The sequence below is a fragment of the Rhineura floridana genome, chromosome 2 (assembly GCF_030035675.1).
Source record: "Rhineura floridana isolate rRhiFlo1 chromosome 2, rRhiFlo1.hap2, whole genome shotgun sequence".
NCBI classification, from domain to species: Eukaryota; Metazoa; Chordata; class Lepidosauria; order Squamata; family Rhineuridae; genus Rhineura; species Rhineura floridana.
In genome coordinates, this window is record NC_084481.1 from 8625433 (window position 1) to 8647043 (window position 21611).

At 40.2% G+C, this 21611-nt stretch overlaps 1 protein-coding gene across 2 annotated transcripts in view; it reads left to right on the forward strand.

Moving 5' to 3' along the window:
* SPAG16 (sperm associated antigen 16) overlaps nt 1–21611 on the forward strand; it is a 761887-nt gene that overhangs the window by 430442 nt on the left and 309834 nt on the right. For both annotated transcript variants that reach the window (XM_061607700.1, XM_061607701.1), the window contains exon 13: nt 14729–14855. In XM_061607700.1, coding sequence (XP_061463684.1) covers nt 14729–14855 — 127 coding nt within the window. The remainder of the gene's footprint in view (nt 1–14728; nt 14856–21611) is intronic.

The window sequence follows — 21611 nt, forward strand, 5'->3', positions numbered from 1 at the left end:
TTATAGTGTATTTTATCAGTATTTTCATTATTGTTGTATTTTGACATTGTTGATTCTTTGTTATTGTTTGTTTTGATCTTTGATTTTGTTATACTTATTGTATTTATATATTGTCCTTGTTTTATCTCTTATGTACACCGCCCAGAGAGCCTTTTTGGCTTAGGGCGGTATATAAATAAAATAAATAAATAAATAAATAAATTTAACATCTCATACACCATGTGAAGATCTAAGATTGACAGAAAAAATAAATTAATCAAGGTTGATCTTTAAAGAATTGTTAAATGAGCTTCCATTTTAATAGCTTAGTTTGACCCATTAGTATAATTTATTTATTTATTGTAGCTATTTATATCCTGCCTTTCAGGACACAAATTCTTCCAACGCAGCTTGCAAGTATTATTATGCTACATTTTTAAAAATCTATAATAAATATCAGCATTCTTAGGATTCTTCCCACAGGAGAGTTGATGGTAGATGTTTCTGCTGGGATGGTGGGGAAGGTAGGCCAGTTGAAGCAGGCTTGGAAATGCATTGTCTGCTTTTCTCTTTAGATGTGTAAGTTCCCAACTGGATTCTTTTTTTTCTTTTTTTTTCAATTAATTTTTATTCAAATTTTCAAAACCAAAACAATACAAAAAGAAAAAACACAAATCAATAACTAACACACACACACAAAAAAAATATTGACTTCCGATTTGTCATAGTTCAGCTATAAATCTATAATATATAACAAGCCTGTCTCTTAATAGATTATAAAATCACCTTCCTCCAGCGGTTATCTTAATTGGTTTCAAATCTCATTAACATCATATCATTTTATTCTTCCACAAAAAGTCAAAGAGAAGTTTCCAATCCTTGAGATATATGTCCATCAATTTTTTTTTCTAGATAAACATGTCAATTAATCCAACTTATCAAGTCTACTAAGTCCAGTAATTTCAAATCGCTCTTCTTCCATTATCCATATTGGTTCCATCTTCCATCTTTACGCACCCAATAATCTTGCTGTCATAGTCATATAATAAGAGTCTGATAGGAATTTCCTTTATCACAGATAAATCCCAACTGGATTCTAATGTTTGTATCCAATGCTAGTGCTACCTAGAATTGACCTACTGAAATTAATGGACCTAAGTTAGCCATGTCTTTTAGTTTTAATTGATCTACTTTGAATAGGATTAGCATTGGATGCAACCCTAAATCTTGTGTGGACTCTACACACACAGAGCAAACCTTCCTGCATCAGATCTTCCCTCTCCAACACACAGAAGATGGCATGGGGGCCATGACAGAGAGTGTGGGGCCCCACTGTCCCCCTCAAGAATTTGTGATAATGTGTGAGAGAATGTGAAATAGGGCTCAGGTCTGCCTTTGATCTGTGAGGGGCCTAATACCAACCATGCTGGGATATATGAACAGAACAGATAAATGTACCTGGCCATACTGCACAGGAAAGTGAATATGTAAGTGTAGTTGAAAATTAATATATTTCTATCCTTTTTATCACTATAGGTATTCTCTTTGAACACAGATATTTTTAAAAGTTGTTCTTCCCTACATATGATGACAGCCTTGAAAATGAAGCCCTTCTATCTATTCATAGACAAGAAAGACATGAGCACTCTTCGACAAAGTCTGTGCTTTGATACTTGCTATGTCAAAGGGCTTCAGGCAGCTTGATTTGAAAAGAAAATCTACCTGTGTTTTAAGCTAATTGAGAGTTTTGGCTGAGACAGGGTCCCTTCATATTGTGTCCATCTTGCATTTGTTTATCATGTGTTCAGTCAGAGGGCGAAGAGATTTGACAGATGTGAAAACAGATATTTGGCTCACTTTTGAAAATGTTTGTGAACAAGTGGCCAGAAAATGGCTGAAGATGTGCAACTTTGAAAAATCAGAATGGTCATAAGAACATAAGAACATAAGAAGAGCCTGCTGGATCAGGCCAGTGGCCCATCTAGTCCAGCATCCTGTTCTCACAGTGGCCAACCAGGTGCCTGGGGGAAGCCCGCAAGCAGGACCCAAGTGCAAGAACACTCTCCCCTCCTGAGGCTTCCGGCAACTGGTTTTCAGAAGCATGCTGCCTCTGACTAGGGTGGCAGAGCACAGCCATCATGGCTAGTAGCCATTGATAGCCCTGTCCTCCATGAATTTGTCTAATCTTCTTTTAAAGCCATCCAAGCTGGTGGCCATTACTGCATCTTGTGGGAGCAAATTCCATAGTTTAACTATGCGCTGAGTAAAGAAGTACTTCCTTTTGTCTGTCCCGAATCTTCCAACATTCAGCTTCTTTGAATGACATTCTTTGAATGTCACTTATTCTTTGAATAAGTGAGCATCTGGTAAAGTATCAGTAATTATCTTATTTATTCATCAGTCCCATTTGTGTTCCATTTTATTCTTGCACCAACCCTGTCACAGAGGTTAGGCTGAGAGTGACTGACCTGAGATCACCCAACAGGCTTCATGGTTCAGTAAGCATCTGAACCCAGGCCTCCCAGTTCAACACTCTATCCACTATACCCCACTGCTCTGTAGCTCATGTATAGTTATTGTAAAGATATATCTGAGAACATTTTTAAAATGTAAATAAGGAAATGTAGTATTGGCCTTGAATTTATATGGCCACATGAACAGTAGCAGGAGCATTATCAAAAGCTCTGTGCAGAGGTTTGGTCAGGGGTAAGATGTGCACATGGTGGACAATCATGATCTCTAATCTGCCCCTCTGCACATCCAGCCTCTACCCTGCATTTTTCAGGGTGTACATTTGCAACATATGTACACTAGGCTGCTTGTTGTGGTATACTCATCATATAGACAGTCAGTTACTTTGAGAGGATGGTGCCAGCGGATGTGATCACGATCCCTTTCTCCATTGTTACATCTGACAGCTGAGCAAATACATGCATGAGGTTAAATATATGAAGAAACAGGTGAAGTTCAGAATTCCTCACTAACACAGAGTGGTGGTGGTAATAATAATTATAATAATAATAACAACAGCAGCAGCAGCAACTACAATAACAACAACAATAATAATAAATGTAATGTTGTGGTATACCAGACTCCAATAAACAATAATTAAGTCAAATCAAACTCCTCTGAATATTCTGTGTCCATTATTGTACAAACAATTCTCAAGAATCCTAGCTGAGCATGGCTGGCTAGTTTTGTTCTGTTTTTGTTTAGGACTCCCTTGTTAAACACAAAAGGTTGGATCCAGACATACAGCAGAATACTATACATGTCAGCTCAAAAGTAAGCAAAATGTACAGCTGAGCAGAGCAATCCAACTTAGGGAAAGCTGGCAGAAGGGGAGCCTGCACAACAGGAGGTGGTGAGAAGGTCCACAGCATCCAATTGCTGTTTGGAAGCATCTGGGCTGGCTGAATTCCAGCTCTGCTGGGAGCTGCATATGGGGCCTAGAAAGTGAAAGCTGGCTCTCACAAATACCCCTGCCAGTCAGTAAGCGCTCTCTATTGACTTGCATTGCAGTTATTTTCTTAGACCAACCTTTTCCCCAACATAACTTTTTTCTGGATCGGGACCTGTAAGAGCACTTCGAAGATGAGTTGGATGTGGCCTGAGTCCCCCCCAGCCCCTCATCTGACATGCCCCTGGAATGACCCTTTTTGGGGGCTTCTGCCAGCTTCCCTTCTGCCGGGCTGAACCCCTGGCTGAACCCCAGTGAACCCCTGGCTGAGCCAGCTGGGTCCCAGCTCTGCTGCAGCTGAGGTGGGATAAGGGGCTGATGCAGGGGTGGCCCAGCATAGCCTGGCTGAGCCAGGATCCAGCCTGCTCAGCCGGGTGTCCGCCATATCCAACTGCCCTCAGCCCAGCAAAAATAGCGTAGATTGCACTTTGTTCCTATTCAAACAATGGGATTTGTCGTGACTATCTTTTCATATTGATTTGAATGGGGCCTAAATGCAACTAGTAGTCTGGATCCAACCCAGTGTGTTCTGAGATTTACATAGTATTTTAAGTAGTCTAGCAGAACCCTTTTAAATAATTCTCCAAATCAGCCTTTAATTTATATATTGAACACAAACCAGTCTGTTAGTGTCATTTTATTTATTTATTTATTTTAGGTGTATCTCCATCACAGGCAAAACATTAATATACTTTCATATCACGTTACATGTTCAAACAGCATAAAACGTTATCTCCCTAATCCTTCATTTCAATAATTAGTAAAAGTCTCATTTATATTCTAATAACAAAATGGTGAAAGATATCACAGACACACATAGTAGAATCTAACCCCCTTCCCCTTTTGCTGAATCCTAATTATAATGTAAATAATTCCAAGATTTGTATTTCAGGGCCACAGATAACAGCAAATCAACATTTTTTTCAATCACAAGCTAATATTTTACTACATACAAAATATGTCTCACTAAGAGGCACATTAAAGTACATGAAGGTATTCTTGTCACCTCTTTCTAAATGTCTGCAGCTGAACAAGGCACTTGCAAAAGTCTTCTTCTGTTCTTAGGGTTGCCATATTCCAGTTCCACAAATCCGTGCAGGCTAATTTGCATATTATGCATTTTCACTAATTATGCAAATTAAGCATATTAATGGTTGCATTGTCCAGCTGCTGTTGTTTTTCGTGCCTAGTAATTATGACCAAAAACTGGGGGTGGATGTGAGGATGTTTTAAAAAATTACGTTTTCAGCCTAAATGCCTAGACTCTAGTTTCCAACACTGAGGAATATTTATTTGTGAAGAGGATTTATATCCTACCCTTGCACTGTTAAAAATAGAGCTCAGGGCACCTTACAAACATAATAAAAATACACAGTCAATATAAAAACATAATAAAAACACAAAATAGAAACAAACATAAAACAAGTCAATGCAGCAGCATAAAAACCCAGTGTAAAAACAAAAATCTATAAAGCATCAATTAAAAGCAATATTGTGGCCAAGAGGTTATCTATACCAACCAGGGCCAGTGCCAAAGGGCAGCCAGGTCAGGCCCTGGCTGAGGGCCCATGCGGCACAGAGGGCCCCTCCTTAGGGTGTGGGAGTAGCGCTCCCCTTCCGCAATCCTCAGATCACAGAGACAGAACTCCCAGCCCCCCCTGCAGGCCTGTGCCACCTGCCCGCTCCACCTATCTCTCCTCTCTTTCTGTGAATGCCCCGAGCACTGCATGTGCAGCTGCCATCAACAAAGATGGCAGCAGAGGCTTCTCTAAGGGGCTAATGCCCCTACCACCATCCTGATTGATGGCAGGCATGTGCACGCATACAGCATAAGTGTCTTTAGTACACTGATTCTCACAAACCAGATCAGGGAGAGGGGAAATACAGCCTTCTGTGATACAGGCTGGAACTTGATGGAGACTTGAGTGCTAGCATCTTTTTTTGTTTTTTATTAATATAGTGAATTCTAGGAGACCTGGCAAGCTGGGCCAGCAGTACACACACACACACACGTGTGTGTGTGTGTGTGTGTACTTAGGGTTGCCAGGTCAGAAGCATCCCAAACCCTCAGATTTCAGGGGTGGGCCCTAGTGATGTCATGGGGGTGGGCCTGAGTGATGTCATTAAGCATGATACATTAAGCATCAATGACAGTTGCTTGGGGCATACAATTCAAACAAAAACATCTCTCTGATTAGAAATTAAGACAGACATTTTAGCTCAAAGACGGAGCCTGGGTAGGGTATCTTTAGTCTAGCCTACTTGCTTCTGGCAAGAAGGGTTTAAGTACCCTCAGGCCATGCCAGTCACCAGAAGGCCATTGTTGGAAGAAAGGAGCCTAGTGTTGTGGAGATGTTAGATGGGAGCACTCAGGATTAAGATGGATGCCCCTGAAGGCTGCAATTCTAAACACACTTCCTAAGCCCCATAGAACTCAATAGGACTTATGTCTGAGTATAGTTTGGATTCTGCTGTTGGTAAAGTTTGACTAGGGATCCTCAGTAAACATATCCATATCCAAGCATGGTTGGCAACTCCCTGCCTGGAATGCCCTGACCCATCTTTTAACATGGCTTCCCCAAACCGCTTTACAGATTTGACCCTTCACTTCAGAAAGAGATCTGAGAAATAGAGACTTCCGGGAAGGGTGACTTCGCTTGTGCCTGCTTTTGGGACGGGCTCCCGCCTCAAAAGAAGCTTATTCAGATATAAATCAGTCAGAACATTTTTTTTTTTGACTGATGAAATTTCTCCCGGGCAGGGAGAAACATAGAGATCAACCTCAACGCCTGTTTCTGTTGGGAGGACTGGATTTCATTAATTTATGAGATAAGGTCCAGCCAACAATGCCGGACGGACTTTCTAACAAGCTCTATCTGCTTAAGCGATACGTTTATCTTTTCTTCAAAGAGAGAACGGACTAACAGGCAAGCACCCTTCTTTCTATTATTTTTTTTACTTGGTTTAAATTGTTGCAGCAAAAGGAGATTTGTCAGATTGATCGGCTTTGGACAACTTCTGGGTGAGATATAGCTCTTCTCTGTTATTCACGAAATTAACAGCTTATCTCTGTTTCTGTCGCAAAAAGCTGTCCTGGAAGTGCATTCTAAAGATAATAAACAGAAGAGGGATTTCTATTCCTGATTTCTATTCCGAGGAATATTATATTGTCTGGGACTATTTTCTTTTTGGTCTATTTTATTTTGACGAATCTGCTTCTTCACGACGCCACTAACTGTTTTGATGCTGGGAACTAAATTTATTTTGCATTCTTGAACATAGAGAGATAAGGCAGGTTGCTCTGTTTATACTGTGATGTCATCAAGCCTGGAATATTAACCCAATTGTTGCTGAAATAAGAAGTGGTTCTTTATTTTTGTTTTGCTTTGTTTTCGTGGTTTTAAAAATGGCAATCAAGAAAGTGGCTGAGAATCTGGAAGTAATTATGTTTCAGAAAATAATGGATGAGATTGAGATAATGAAACAAACCCTGCGACAGGGTAGTAAGGAGCTGAAAATTGAACTGAGCAAAATGACGCAGGAGTTTAAAGAAATAGGGGACCCTGTGAGAGAGGAGAATGAGATCAGAGATGAGAAAAGAAAAAATAAAGGGAAGATACAAGCCCTGGAGATTGGAACAAATGTGGAATTGGAAAAAGATCTGGAGTTTATGGATTTTAGAAATAAAATCTACTGTTTGGAATTTAACGTTATCTCTGAAGAAATTAATGAAGATATTAGACATAAAGTTATCAATGGCTTGGATAATCTTCTGGACTGGAATGATGTGATGGAGCTTGATATAGAGAAAATCTATGGAATTAACTGCAGTCATGTGACAATGGAAAAACTCTTAAGAGATGAGCCAGTGCATTTTCTAAAAAAGAAGAACACAGATATGACTTTACAACAATGTTTCAGCAACTTATTCAGAATGGATGGCAAGAAAATATTTGGGATAGAGGAAATTCCCATCAGACTCTTATTATATGACTATGGCTACAACAGCAAGATTATTATGGAATACTGATAATGGAAGATTGGACACTGAAATTACTGGATTTAACAGGACTATTGAAGATGGAAGATGGAACTAATAGGGATAATGGAATAATGGCTATTGAAATTATTGGACCTAACAGATTCTGATGAGATGGATTAATCGAAATGTTTATTTGGACTATGATTATGACAATAAGATTATTATAATTATTAACGAGATGGATTAATTGACATGTTTATTTGGAGAAAAATTGATAGATATATTTCTTAAAGAATTGAAACCTCTCTTTGACTTTTTGTGGAAAGAATAAAGTAATGTTTATGAGATTTGATGATTAATTAAGATAACTACTGGAGGAAAGTGATTTTATAATATGATTTAAGAGACAGGATTGTTATATATTGTAGACCTATAACTGATTTGATATGTGACAAATGGGAAGTCAACATTTTATTTTTTTTTGTTTGATCATTTTTGTTTTGTTTTGTTTTTTGTCTTTGAATGTTTTATGATTTTGTTTTCTATGTTTTATGAAAATTTGAATAAAAATTATTGTAAAAAAAAAAAAAAAAGAAAGAGATCTGAGAAATGAGTAAGAGTAAGAAGATTCCCTACCCTTTTCTGTCTACCCTGTGGGCACTCATTTTGACAGCCAACCCAATTCCAGCGAGTAATAATTGACAGAGAGAAAACACACATTGTTTGGTCTACCTCCACAGGCAACAACAACAATTGCAGCCACGCTCCCCAATATATGAATTTTCTTTTACCACTATTGGGCAAGAAACAAACCGTCATGCAGCCAACAAGGTGCATCATCAGTGGATTTAAGGGGGTTGAGCTGACCACCTGGAGCTACTGTTGTGGCTTCTATGGATGTATGGGAGTAAGGTTAAAGGTAAATGAAATGCAAAAAGAAAAAGAAAAGACGATGATGATTTCCTAAATGCAATACTATACCAACCACAACAAGATTCCTATGAGCTAGGCAGACACAACAAGTCAGGATTCCTAACCAAAAACCAAAACTAAAAAAATCCTGGCAGCCAGTCAGCCAAGGTCACAGAAATCCCCATGCAGCACAACCTGACCCAGGGACTGCAGTTAATGCAGAACAGTGTGGCACAATTGCTGACATGAGTGAGACCCTGTCAGCACATAATACTCTGCTCTCAAATCTGCACTAGTTGCTGATTTGCTACCAGGCCAAGTTCAAGGTGTGCTTTCTGTGTTAAGGGCTCCACATAGTACTTGTTCTGCTCTTGTAAAAAATCAGTCCTTTAATGTGGCAGTACCTATGCTTTGGAACTCCCTGCCTATTTACATTAGGCAGGTACCATCATTGGACTCTTTTTGGCACCTGCTAAAAACATTTTTGCATAGGCAAACTACTCTGGCATGTAGAAGCTATTATGTTTTTATCTGTTTTTAACTCATCATTGGTTTTATTATTTTAAATGTTTTTAAATATCTGTCTTTAAATGTTTTTGCCAATAATTTTATTGTTTTAATTCCTTCTATAAACCACTTTCAGGTTTTTATAATAAAGCAGTATATAAATGTTGGCAAGAAAATACATAAATATATTTTGGAGTCACTGTGGCCCTTTAGTCTCTTTCCTCTTTTAGGAACAAAGGAATCTGCCTTATACAGACTGGCTATTTGGTACCATCTAGTTCAGAACTGATGACATGGCCTAGCATTGGCTCTCCAGGATTGTAGGCAATAGCCTTTTCCAAAAATTGAATTCTGGACCTTTCCATGCAAAGCATATGCCCTACCATGGAGCTATAGCCCTTCCCCTGTTGAAAAACGTATCTTTTAAAATTGTTATTTTCAATTGACTAATGAATGCACGAGAGCCAGTGTAGTGTAGTAGTTAAGGTGTTGGACTATGACCTGGGAGAGCAGGGTTTGAATCCCCACACAGCCATGAAGCTCACTGGGTAACCTTGGGCCAGTCACTGCCTCTCAGCCTCAGAGGGGGGCAATGATAAATCCCCTCTGAATACCACTTACCATGAAAACCCTATTCATAGAGTTGCCATAAGTTGGAATCGACTTGAAGGCAATCCATTTCATTTTTCAATGAATGCACAGCATACTAGGGCAGATCCATGCCATTCATTTAAAGCACATTCAACACACATTTAAAGGACATGAATCCGACCACAGAGTCATGGGAACTGTAATTTGTTAAGGGTGGTGGGAACTATAACTGTGAGGGGGAAACTACACTTCCCAGGATTCTTTGGGGGAAGTCATGCACTTTAAATGTGAGTTGAATGTTGATTAAATGTATTGTGTGGATCTACTTAATAAACATTGCCTGTATATGCATCATTTTAGTTAATTTTGAAAATGGAAATGAGCTATACATTTTTCTGGGTGACCATAGGCTACTCACCATCTCTCAGCCTATCTGTCCCTCAGGATGAAAATAACAGACAGGAACCATGTCCACCCCAAGGAAGAAAGGCACACTTAAAATGTAGAGGAAATAATAATGTACAATCATTGTGTGAAATCAGATACTTATTGGGACATAGTATGAAGAAATACTTATATAAGCATGGCTGTCAAAGACGTTTCTTATTTACACAACCTGTAAATATATTTATAGTGCAATCCTATGTTTGTTTACTCATAAGCAAGTTCCAGTATATTCAGTGGAGCTTACTCAAACAGGGAAGCGTGCACATGACTGCAACCTCAAGTGATAAGGAACTTCATTCACTGAACCCAAAATTCAGAATCCTACCACTTTAGGCTGTTTTACAACTGTTTATATTTGTTTTAATGGTTATTGGATTTTAAATGGATTTATTTCTTATTGTGAGCGGCCTTGGTTTCCAGTCGGCAACCCTACCTCACAGGGTTGTTGGAAAGATTCCATATATACACATACACTAGAGCTGTATAAATACATAGACATATGTATATATATATAATACATATAATAGTTTATTGTCAAAACCAGTTGGTCATTGCAGAACATTTTTTAAAAAAAATAAAATCAGTATTAGTTTCCTGTTTAATAAAAACAGTGATACCCATGTAAGCCCTAAGTGCTTTAAAAAATAGGATTGCAGGGGGAGAGAAAGTTTTACAACAAAAATACAATTCTTTGCTATGTTTACTCAAAAGTCCCATTAATTTACAGCACAATCCTAACCATGTCTACTCAAAAGTAAGTCATATTGAATTCACTGGGGTTTACTCCAGGTATGTGGGATTAGCATTGCAGCTTTACTCTCGGAAAAGTGAGTATTGGATTAAAGCATCATATTGGGAAGGTTTTCAAAACACTGCCCTCTTGAACAGTCCAGGAAAATGTAAACTTGTTTGACTCCTGCACACAAGAGAGAAAAAGAGTGAAAGCTATATACTTACACAATTTATGAGATTTTCAGATAAGCAGGAAAAACCAACTGTTTTCTGGCTTTTCAATGGGGTCTAGGTACTGCCTGGAGGTGAACAAACCACAACCCTTACTTCACTTATTGGCTACAAACCTGAAAAGGTGGGGTTAAAAGAGCCAGCTATGAGCTCCTTTAACAGAAGTTGGAGGGGTGTCAGCTGACATTTTGGTGTATATCTTGTGTACCAGACCACCTAGAAACTTAATTAAAAAAAGGAAAGATGAGAGTCCAGAGATTCAGGTGAGTCACCCGGAGAGCACCCCAAAAATCCAGAGCCCCGGGGGACAACCTGGCAACCCTAAGTGTGTATACACACACATTTCCTCCCAGAGGAGGAAATGAAATAGGGTGATCTTTGGTGGGTAGGTACCCCCAGTCATCTTGAGAAGGATATGTATTTAAAATACTTTTAAGCCTTTTCTTAATTGTTGAACAGAGACTCTGCTGAGCAACAAGGTGAGTGAGGCAAATTTACTTGGAAGTAAGCACCATTTAACCGGGTAGGGACAATGCTGAGAAAAGCAAACACTAATACCTCAGCCTATTCTACAGAGAGGTTTGCTTTTATATATTGTATTTGTTCAGAGGAGAGTGTGTGTGGTGGATTCAAACTCCTTTATTCCATCCTCCAGGATGGCAGGCAGACGCTCCCATTGCATTCACCATTTAAGACACATACCCTCAGACACAGAGGCAATTGAGAAGGCTGCTTCTCCTTGCTGAGTCAACCAGCCTGAGCTGCATGTGGTGATCAAGTGAGTTATGTGAAGTTTCTGCACATGCAGCAGGCAGGCAGACTAAAATTCTTGATTTTCCCAGGACAGCTGTGGTGTCCCTCATTGGCTAAGAACAATGGAAGGCAGGAGTAGATGGATTTCTCACAAAATGGGCAGAACACTGCCTCCACAATTTGCCTTGTATCTCTGGATCCACAAGGGCTAGAAACTTGCTTTTTTAAAAAAATGAAAGCTGGGAATCTGGACCACGTAATAGGCTAAGCGGGCACCGGGTAGCATGGCTAGAATCTGGGTAAAACCCAGCTAACCAGACAATATGGCAACCCTATCTGTTCTGAAGTACGCAAGAGCGACTGCCATAAGCCTGTACAGGAAATTTTCTTGTGATTCATACTGTAGAAAGTCATTGTATTCATTGCTTTATTTGGATAGGCTAATTAAAGGACAATCAAGGCTCACGATGAACACAAATACCTGATTTTGTCTCATTTACAGTAGTGGTAATGGCAAGAAATTGTATGTGGATCAGAAACAGAAAAAGATTTCGTACTCTAAAAAAGATGCGCAGCTGGCAGCAGAATCGTATCCATTCTCAACAGACTTGTTCTCCTGTCCAAGAGGAACGATGGAAGGAGGAAAGGGTCAGGGAGACAGGGGAATACTTCAAATCTTAACATTTTATCTGTAGAAAACAAGAAGACTTTTGCCTTCTTTTTAGCAGTTTGTTTTTAGCATGGCTGCTCACTTTCATTTAAATTATGTCTCAGCTGGAAGAAGATGAGTTTGTTTTATGTAGCAGTCAGAGGTTCAGAACAATATCAGTCACTGAATTACAGAATGGTAAATTAAATTTGGAGAGAGTGAAGGGAGTTTGCTCATCACTACACATAGAAGTGGCAAAGAGAGGGAGAACTGAAATAGGCCCAAGTGTTTATGTTCTTGATAGAAACATACAAATCATTTCCTTCCTTCCTTTAGTTGTCATGGTCCATCACTTTAGTCCATTTTCACCTTGCTAAGGGATTCTGAATGGGCCTCCCTGCTCTGACACCTAATTAATCTCTCACAAGCCTGTTCTTGCAGCCTGTCTGTCTGCAGTTCCACTCGTCGTATCTGAGTTACTCATAATATATATTCCCTTCTTGGGTTGTCTTTTTCCCTGAAGTTGCAGCTTTCAATTTCTCTGTTGGGGGCTGCCTGATATAAATCAATGTGTTCTTGTTCTACCCCACAGGAATATATCACCAGTCTCTAGTGCTTTCACTCTATTTTTGCATTACTGTCAGAAGTATGATTCTTGTTCAGTCCTGAATGTTTCATACTATTTTACCTGTATCTTTGTCTATACAGATAATTCAAACACTATCAGCACAAATATAGATTTTATCAAAGACTTGTATATTAATTTTGAATGTAGCATGCTCCAATTGGAAGGAATCATACAGGTCACCTTGCACTAATGTACCCAACCACTGTTCTTATACTGTGAACATGCAGCCTGTCTGATGCCCAGATTATCTCTTTTCCTAATTAGAATGAGCTCTCACAGGCCATACTATACTGTACTGTATTAGCATGGTGCCTGAATTCCAATATTCTCCTATAATACTAGACATTTAATACCTAATAACCTGTTCAATTCAACTAAGCACCTGGATGTGTTAAACATAAGCAGTATTTCAGACTTGCAAAACAGAAGTTAACTTCCATTTCAGAATTGGCCACAAGTGTATGAATGATGGTCAAAGGACAAGAGTGTACCTCTGGATACCACTTGCTTGGGAACAAGAAATGGGGAGTTGCTGCCTCTGTGCTTTGCAATGTCAGCTTCTAGGAAACATCTGACTGGCCACCGTCGGAAATGGGATGCTGAACTAGACAAACTCTTCGTCAGATTCAACAGGGCTCTTCTTAAATTTTTAGTTTTCTAGGTGCAGCCTGAAGCAGTGGAAAGGCTGATAGTTTTCAGTTGTAAAGTTGTAGGGCTACATTTGGTGGTGGGCCTCACATTCACAGATGTGTGCATGCAGATAGATAGATAGATAGATAGATAGATAGATAGATAGATAGATAGATAGATAGATAGATAGATAGATAGATAGATAGATAGATAGATAGATAGATAGATAGATAGATAGATAGATAGATAGATAGATAGATGCACACATGCATTCATGCCTACAGGCATGGAGGGATAGACATGTGGGGAGTCCTCCCTGTGCATCCAGTTCCCTATTTAAATCCTGATACACACACCCTTCCTGCCAAGCAGTACACAGAGACTCCCCACGCACATCTATCTCTCCATTAAACTCACCTCCCATCTACCAAAAAGAGATTTTAATCAAGAGAAAGATACATGAGGAGAGTTATCTCCATGTGGGTGTCTCCCTATTAAAATGTGAAAGGTCACTGTTCCTGTGCTAGTAATTGTAGCACAAAGACAGTGATCTTTGCTGGATAAAATCCTCACCCCAACCCGCACTCCTAGAGCAGAAATACACTCACTGTTCTGCTGGTTCCAGTGCGATTCCACTTTTCTCTTCTGAAAATGGGGGCATATGATTCTAATCAAACCCCCACCTCTTTTTGCTGTAAAAAGTGGTGGGATAGCTTCATTTTTTTTGAATTCAAAGACATTTTGCAACTGATCGGCAGATAAACCTGTTCCCCCTCCAGGTGCGGCTATTGTAAATGTTTTGCTCTGGCGACTAGTGTGTTCACAGTCCCAATCTACATAGGGTAAAGTGTGCTTGATGGGTCATAGTTCTCTCAGTTGAATGTAACAGGCACAATTAGCAACCTTGTTAGCTGCCTTGATCATTTATATGGAAAGGTAGGATATAAATATTGGACATAGTCTTTGTCAGAGCTTGGAAAAGTTACTTTTTTTGAACTACAACTCCCATCAGCCCCAGCCAGCATGGCCACTGGATTGGGCTGATGGGAGTTGTAGTTCAAAAAAAGTAACTTTTCCAAGCTCTGGTCTTTGTATTGCCCACATGAATATTGTGGATGCCAAGTCATAGCTGGTTGATCTCTTGTACTAATTGTTACCTTTGGTTCTGGATAACATTGCCAAGTTATTCCGCAACAGTAGTTGATATGTCACTGTGTTCTTTTACAGTGAGAGATGCAGATATACCTTACGTGGCCATAAGGATTCAGTAAACAGCATTGAGTTTCTTCCTTTCTCCAACATCCTTCTCACCAGCTCTGCAGACAAGACACTGTCTCTTTGGGATGCCAGAACGGTAGGCAAGCTTATTGTTTTGGGAACTAGGTGCACTCGTGCAAGCTGGACAACCACGGTGGTTGCTTGATAGGAAATATTTGCCTCTGTTGTAATAATAACTCAGTCAAGTGGATGAGATCAAGACTTAAGTTCTAGGGAGAAAAATAGGAGAAAAATGATGAAACCTGAATTTAATAAACGTGATTCCCCCTCCCCATGGACTCTGGATAATAACTTGTGCATTTAGAGACCACTGAGCTTAGCATAAACAGCAGTTATACAAGGTACAATATTTCTGAACACTGAACACCACTTTTTGACCTCCATACTTTGTACTAGATCATATCACATAAATGCTTCCTGTGGCCAACACTGAGCAATTTCAGACATCGTCTTGAAATATGCAGTCCCTGAGTATTTTAAATATGTATTTTCAGACATATTTAAGGGTGCAATCCTTTATACATGATGAATTCTACAATCGGCACTTGCCATGTTCCAGATGGTATGGGTAGAGGTAGTAACAACCCTTGTGGTTTTCCAGTAGAGTATTTGGCTCTGCAGCAGATGTCACCAGTTTTCACATACTGTTACACTGGAGACTCCATATGGGGGCACCAGAAGGACTGAGAGAGTCACCAAATGGTCTTATATACCCCAAAATATCAAGTCAGGAGGAAGTCATGACAAAGGCGCAACCCCTGTTTCTTCATGGACCCAGCAGGCATTTAGTGTTCCAGTAGAGCCAGCCCTGGATAGCCACAGACCTGGGAGGGTCTTTTCCATCTTGCAGCTCCTGCAGTCACACAAGGGCATATAGATCCCTTTGATGGTGGGAATTGATCTGTTTTGTGAGAGTGTAGCATTCCATGGTGGCTGCAAAGGTCTCCAGTTTCAGAACCATTATATGGATGTATGGTTCTTTCCTTCAAGGTTTTCTGGCTTACAGGACAAGACATCTGCTTTCCTTTTTGGGGAGCTTGACACATAAGTGATCTGAGAGTTGAATTAGGAAAATAAGAGGGTCCGAAGAGCCGGGCACTGAGTGAGTGTAAATACAGTCTAAGGTGTTCTCGGTTCCAGTGGTCAGTGAGGCATGGCATGGCACAACAGTAAAAGGACTGAGGAGAAGCAAAGCTCCTGTGAACTCCTCTCCGGGAGCCCACAAGTTCAGGCAGTCTTGCTAAGTTAAGATTGGACTAGTGTGTTGTGTGAGTGAGGCCACACAACTAATTCCAAGGTGCAGCACTGGTTGTAACTATCGTTAGTTCATTCAGACACAGTAACCAATCATGTTCCTGCAAACACACTTCCCATCATGGTTTCTGATTCTGGTTTGTTGGCATAACTCAAACTGTGGTTTGTTAATTCATTCCACATCATACTTTAGCTTCCTTAATGAAGGTTAAGTATGATGACTACATTGAACCTATATGTGAGAAGTGTGTGCTGGTTGTAATACTCTATCAATACCTTTCCTTAAACACTACATTTCCTTTAAATTATACTCAGAGAAAACAACAAATAGAAAAATAAGAAGAAAAAATTGAAATGAAAAAGACGTTTCCAGAAAGTGGGGTATTTGGTTTTCTGTTTAAAACATAGCATTCCTAACCCATTTGTTGTCTGTAATAAGTTGTGGGTCATTTCATCCTGGAGAGAAATATATCATTGCTAGTCTTGACTAGGCAAGTGGATCTTTCTTTCTCACTTCTTGCCTTCAATCTTCTTTTTTTTGTGACTCACTCTTTTACATACTGTCAGGCACCAGCAGGATAGCTGCAAAGTTGCCATGTTGGTCATGTTTTTGCAACTTTATTAAAAAAAAAACCCATAGAATAAATTGGGATTTTTTTTCAGAGAATGGGAAAAACACATAATATCTACTTCTCCAGTATATTATGCTTTCAACATGATATTCTTTTTTTCCTTTTCTTTTTTGGGTAGTTTAACAAGAATTCTATATTTGTTGTTCCCCCAGAGGAGTTGAATTGTGCCATCTGGGCAGTGAGGCTTTGATGCAGATGATAGGTAGCTGATATAAAAATAATTATGTGTGAAACCTTGAAAATGAGAAAAAAAGGCCAGCAGGATATGGACCACAGCTTCAGAGAAACTGAGATGACTCTTCTGTGAATATACAGTAGATATGCATTGAATGAACAGAATAATACTAATATTGAGATTACTGTGGTAAGTAGAAGAGGAGGCTTCAAAATCTGATGCAAAATAAGGTCACGCATGATGGCATCTCTCTCTCTCTCCACCCCCGTCTCCTTCTCTTTTTCTTCTTCCCTCCATACAGATACAGACATATTTAATGGCCCCCAGCTGTGGTAAAGTCACAGAAATGTAAATGTACCGTCTCCAAGTCGATTCCGACTTACGGCGACCCTATGAATGGGGTTTTCATGAGGCTGAGAGGCAGTGACTGGCCCAAGGTCACCCAGTGAGCTCCATGGCTATGTGGGGATTCGAACCCTGGTCTCCCAGGTCGTAGTCCAACACCTTAACCACAGGCAGAGTAAATCTGGTTGCTTGGCAAAAGCCATATTGCAAGGAAAATTCATTCAGAGAGGAACTAAGGAGTTTACCATCAGTTTTAGAAGGAACCATTTATAAGCACTCTTTGAGTATAATTCTGTAGCTGTTGAGCCCCAACTCCCTCAGGAGGAGCAGGGAGAGGAGTCGGTCGAGCCCCAGCCTCCCCAGTTAGATCTGGGAGAGGAGCCAGAGGTGGATGAGGTTTTTGAGGGCATTGAGGGAGGGGGTGAAGTCGACAGCCCGCTAGTTCCCACGGACAGTCCTCCTGACAATGCAGAGCTCACTCCACCTACAAGCGCCCCAACTGAGCCGTTGGGGGACAACCTTGCATGCACACCAACTCCACCCCCCCAGGACTCCCTGCCTGGCACTTCAAATGCTTCCCCACCAGCGGGTTCCCTGCCCCCTGAAGTTGAGCTGGCTTCTAGCAAGCCTGCCCTGTCAGATGAGCAGGTGGAGGCTTGCCCCCCCTCGCCCCATGCGAGATGCCACAAAAAAGGGGGTCGGTCAGAAGGTGGAAGTTCAAAGGAGTCAGAGATTATGTGCGAAGACCTTTCCTATTTAAGGCAGTGCCCCTGATTGGAGTGCTGAGTCAACTTACTCCACACACTGCAGAGCATGCTTAGGTAGTCTAGTTAGGGACAGTAGTGAGTCAGCATAGAGAGGTCTATGAAGCGCAGTGCTTTTGATGTAACCGTTACTCTAATAAAACAAGAATTAATTCCAGTCTCGTCTCCATCTCGTCTCTAGGACTCTGGGCAGGACAGTAGCCAACTACGGATCATCTTATAGCTGTTCCATCCAGCCTACATTTGGCTACTTTGCTAATCAGAATATCATGGGGTATTTTGTCAGAAACTTTGCTGAAGTCGAGATATATTATGTCCACAGCATTCCCACAGTCTACCAGGGTGGTTACCAGATCAAAAAAATGAGATAAGATTAATCTGGCAGGATTTGTTCTTCATAAATCCATGCTGGCTTCTAGTAATCACTGCATTGTTTTCGAGATGCTTACAGATTGACCGCTTTATAATTTACTCCATAATTTCCCCAGGGATCAATGTCAGGCTGACTGGTCTGTAGTTCCCAGGTTCCTCCTTTTTGCCCTTTTTGAAGATAAGAACATTAGCCCTCCTCCAGCATTTCACCCATCCTCCATGATTTCACAAATATAATAGACAGTGGTTCTGAGAGTTCTTCAGCCAGTTCCTTTAATACTCTAGGATGCAGTTCATCGGGTGCTGGAGATTTGAACTCGTTCAAAGTGATTAGGTATTCCTTGACCATTTGTCTATCACTCTGAAGCTGCAATCCTGCCCCTTCAACTTCCTGTTTCTCAGGAGGGTCATAGACCCTCTTTTGGGAGAAGACTGAGCCAATGCTTTTCATTATGCCTTCCATACACTGCAGAAAACATTAATGCATCTTTTTCAAAGTACTCAAACTCCTCCCTCCAAATAGGTCCTAATTAAGGCTGCATCTAGGACGAGATGTGAACTCTACCAACTGTTACTGGCATATATCCTGAAGAAAATAGTGTAAACTGTGGGTATACCATAATATACGTAACCTCTATGTCTTGCTGTGCTATGGATGTGTTTATGTGCCTAAATATGTTATTTCCCCAACCATTATCCACCTCTTAAAGCAGATGGGACTTCAGCCAGTTGCTGTTAGTATCCTGAAACCCATTTTTACATAGCTTACTGAACAGACTAAACTATCAAAGGATTTGATACAGTCAAATATTTTACCTTACTTTCCATTTCCCAATATATAATATATTCTAGGGTACATTCATGTTCCACAGCTGGGAGTATGGGGCATATGCCAACAAGGCATTCTCTCATTTCAGAGAATCCCTGAGATCAGACAATCAAGTAGACTTGAATGTAGGTATGTCTATTCATTTTCCAGCCATATCACTGGCTGAAATACTCTTAACTGCAGGTACTGGAATCACTGAAACTAGCCAACCCTGACAAAAGTATAAAACTCCCATTATGATCATGTTTTTTGTTTAGAGCCAGAACCAGGCTGTAGCTCATAACTCCAGCTTTTATAGAGAATAGTGAGAACTAACTCAGGCACAGCACTGATGTGGATTGTGCTTTGGAATCATCATTCCCTCTTAGTCAGGATAGCTGAATTCCTATCAATTTGGAAGGAAATTTGGGCCACCCCAAAATAATATAATGGTTTGTACATACTCAAGGGAGTCCCTAGGTATGCAGAAGTATATAAAAGAGCTAAAAGAAACCCACTCCTCTTTGCACCATATAAGGACATTTCAGGAGGAAAGAACAAGGAAAGGACACCCTTTTTCTGCTGTCCAGAACCACTCCCATTCCCCACTGTATAGCTATATAAGATTCAGGATTGGCAAATGGAACAGCATGGAAAAGCCTCCAGGAATGCAAAAGGGGGAGAAATCAGTACTTTCCCCCCTTGTTATGTGCCTTCAAGTCGATTACGACTTATGGCAACCCTATGAATCAGCGACCTCCAATAGCATCTGTTGTAAACTACCCTGTTCAGATCTTATAAGTTCAGGTCTGTGGCTTCCTTTATGGAATCAATCCATCTCTTCTTTGGTCTTCCTCGTTTTCTACTCCCCGCTGTTTTTCCAAGCATTATTGTCTTTTCTAGTGAATCAGGTCTTCTCATGATGTGTCCAAAGTATGATAACCTCAGTTTCATCATTTTCACTTCTAATGATAGTTCTGGTTTAATTTGTTCTAACACCCAATTATTTGTCTTTTTCACAGTCCATGGTATGCGCAAAGCTCTCCTCCAACACCATATTTCAAATAAGTTGATTTTTCTCTTTTTTCGCTGTCCAACTTTCACATCCATACATAGAGATCGGGAATACCATGGTCTGAATGATCCTGACTTTAGTGTTCAATGATATATCTTTGCGTTTGAGGACCTTTTCCAGTTCTGTCATAGCTGCCCTCCCCAGTCCTAGCCTTCTTCTGATTTCTTGACTATTTCTTGACTATTGTCTCCATTTTGGTTAATGGCTGTACCAAAGTATTGATAATCCTTAACAAGTTCCATATCCTCATTGTCAACTTTAAAGTTACATATATCTTCTGTTGTCATTACTTTAGTCTTCTTGACATTCAGGCCTGCTTTTGTGCCTTCCTCTTTAACTTTCAACAGCATTTGTTTCAAATCATTACTGGTTTCTGCTAGTAGTATGGTATATCTAAATTATGGTTTATCTAAATTATTGCTATTTCTCGCTCCAGTTTTCACACCTCCTTCATCTTGGTCCAATCCTGCTTTCCGTATGATATGTTCTGCATATTGGTGAAACACATAGGGTGATAAAATACAACCCTGTCTCACACCCTTTCTGATTGGGAACCAATCGGTTTCTCCATATTCTGTCCTTACAGTAGCCTCTTGTCCAGAGTATAGGTTGCGCATCAGGACAATCAGATGCTATGGCACCCCCATTTCTTTTAAAGCATTCCGTAGTTTTTCTTGATCTACACGATCAAAGGCTTTGCTGTAAACTATAAAGCACAGGGTGATTTTCTTCTGAAATTCCTTGGTCCATTCCATTATCCAGTGTATGTTTGTGATATAGTTTCTGGTACTTCTTCCTTTTCTAAATACAGCTTGGACATCTGGCATTTCTCATCCCATATATGGTAAAAGCCTTTCTCCCTTATTCGCTCTTAAAACTTCCCACCAGCCTGAACACAAATACAAGGCTTCTGTTCCAGGCTGGTGCAAGCCTTGGATAGGAGAACTCTTATCCTCATCAGTCTCAGTCCAGTTGAGACAGACCCCACCCAAACGCATATAAATCCTACAAGGCCCAGTGAAGTCCTCTTTAGTCATCTCCCTCACCAATATGAGCACAGGCCTCATGGACACTGCACAGGTTTAATCAGTGGATATCCTTATCCTTTTTTCCATCTCAGTAGCATGCAATTTATCTGTTCTGAAGCTCAAACAATCTAGGGATGTTGGAAAATCCTGACAAAATCAGAAATGGGAGGGGAAATTGCCAGTGTTCTTACTGGTCCCATATCTGGAATGGAAATCAGTCCAGCAAATACGATTGGTATTTGCTGTTGTTGGTTTCAGTCTACAAACAATACACAATTGATTATGCCTGCTCCATTTGCATTGCATTTCCTTTGCTTGAAATGAATACATGAAACCACATAATAACATATTAACTTACATAATTAATTTTGTAAATTGC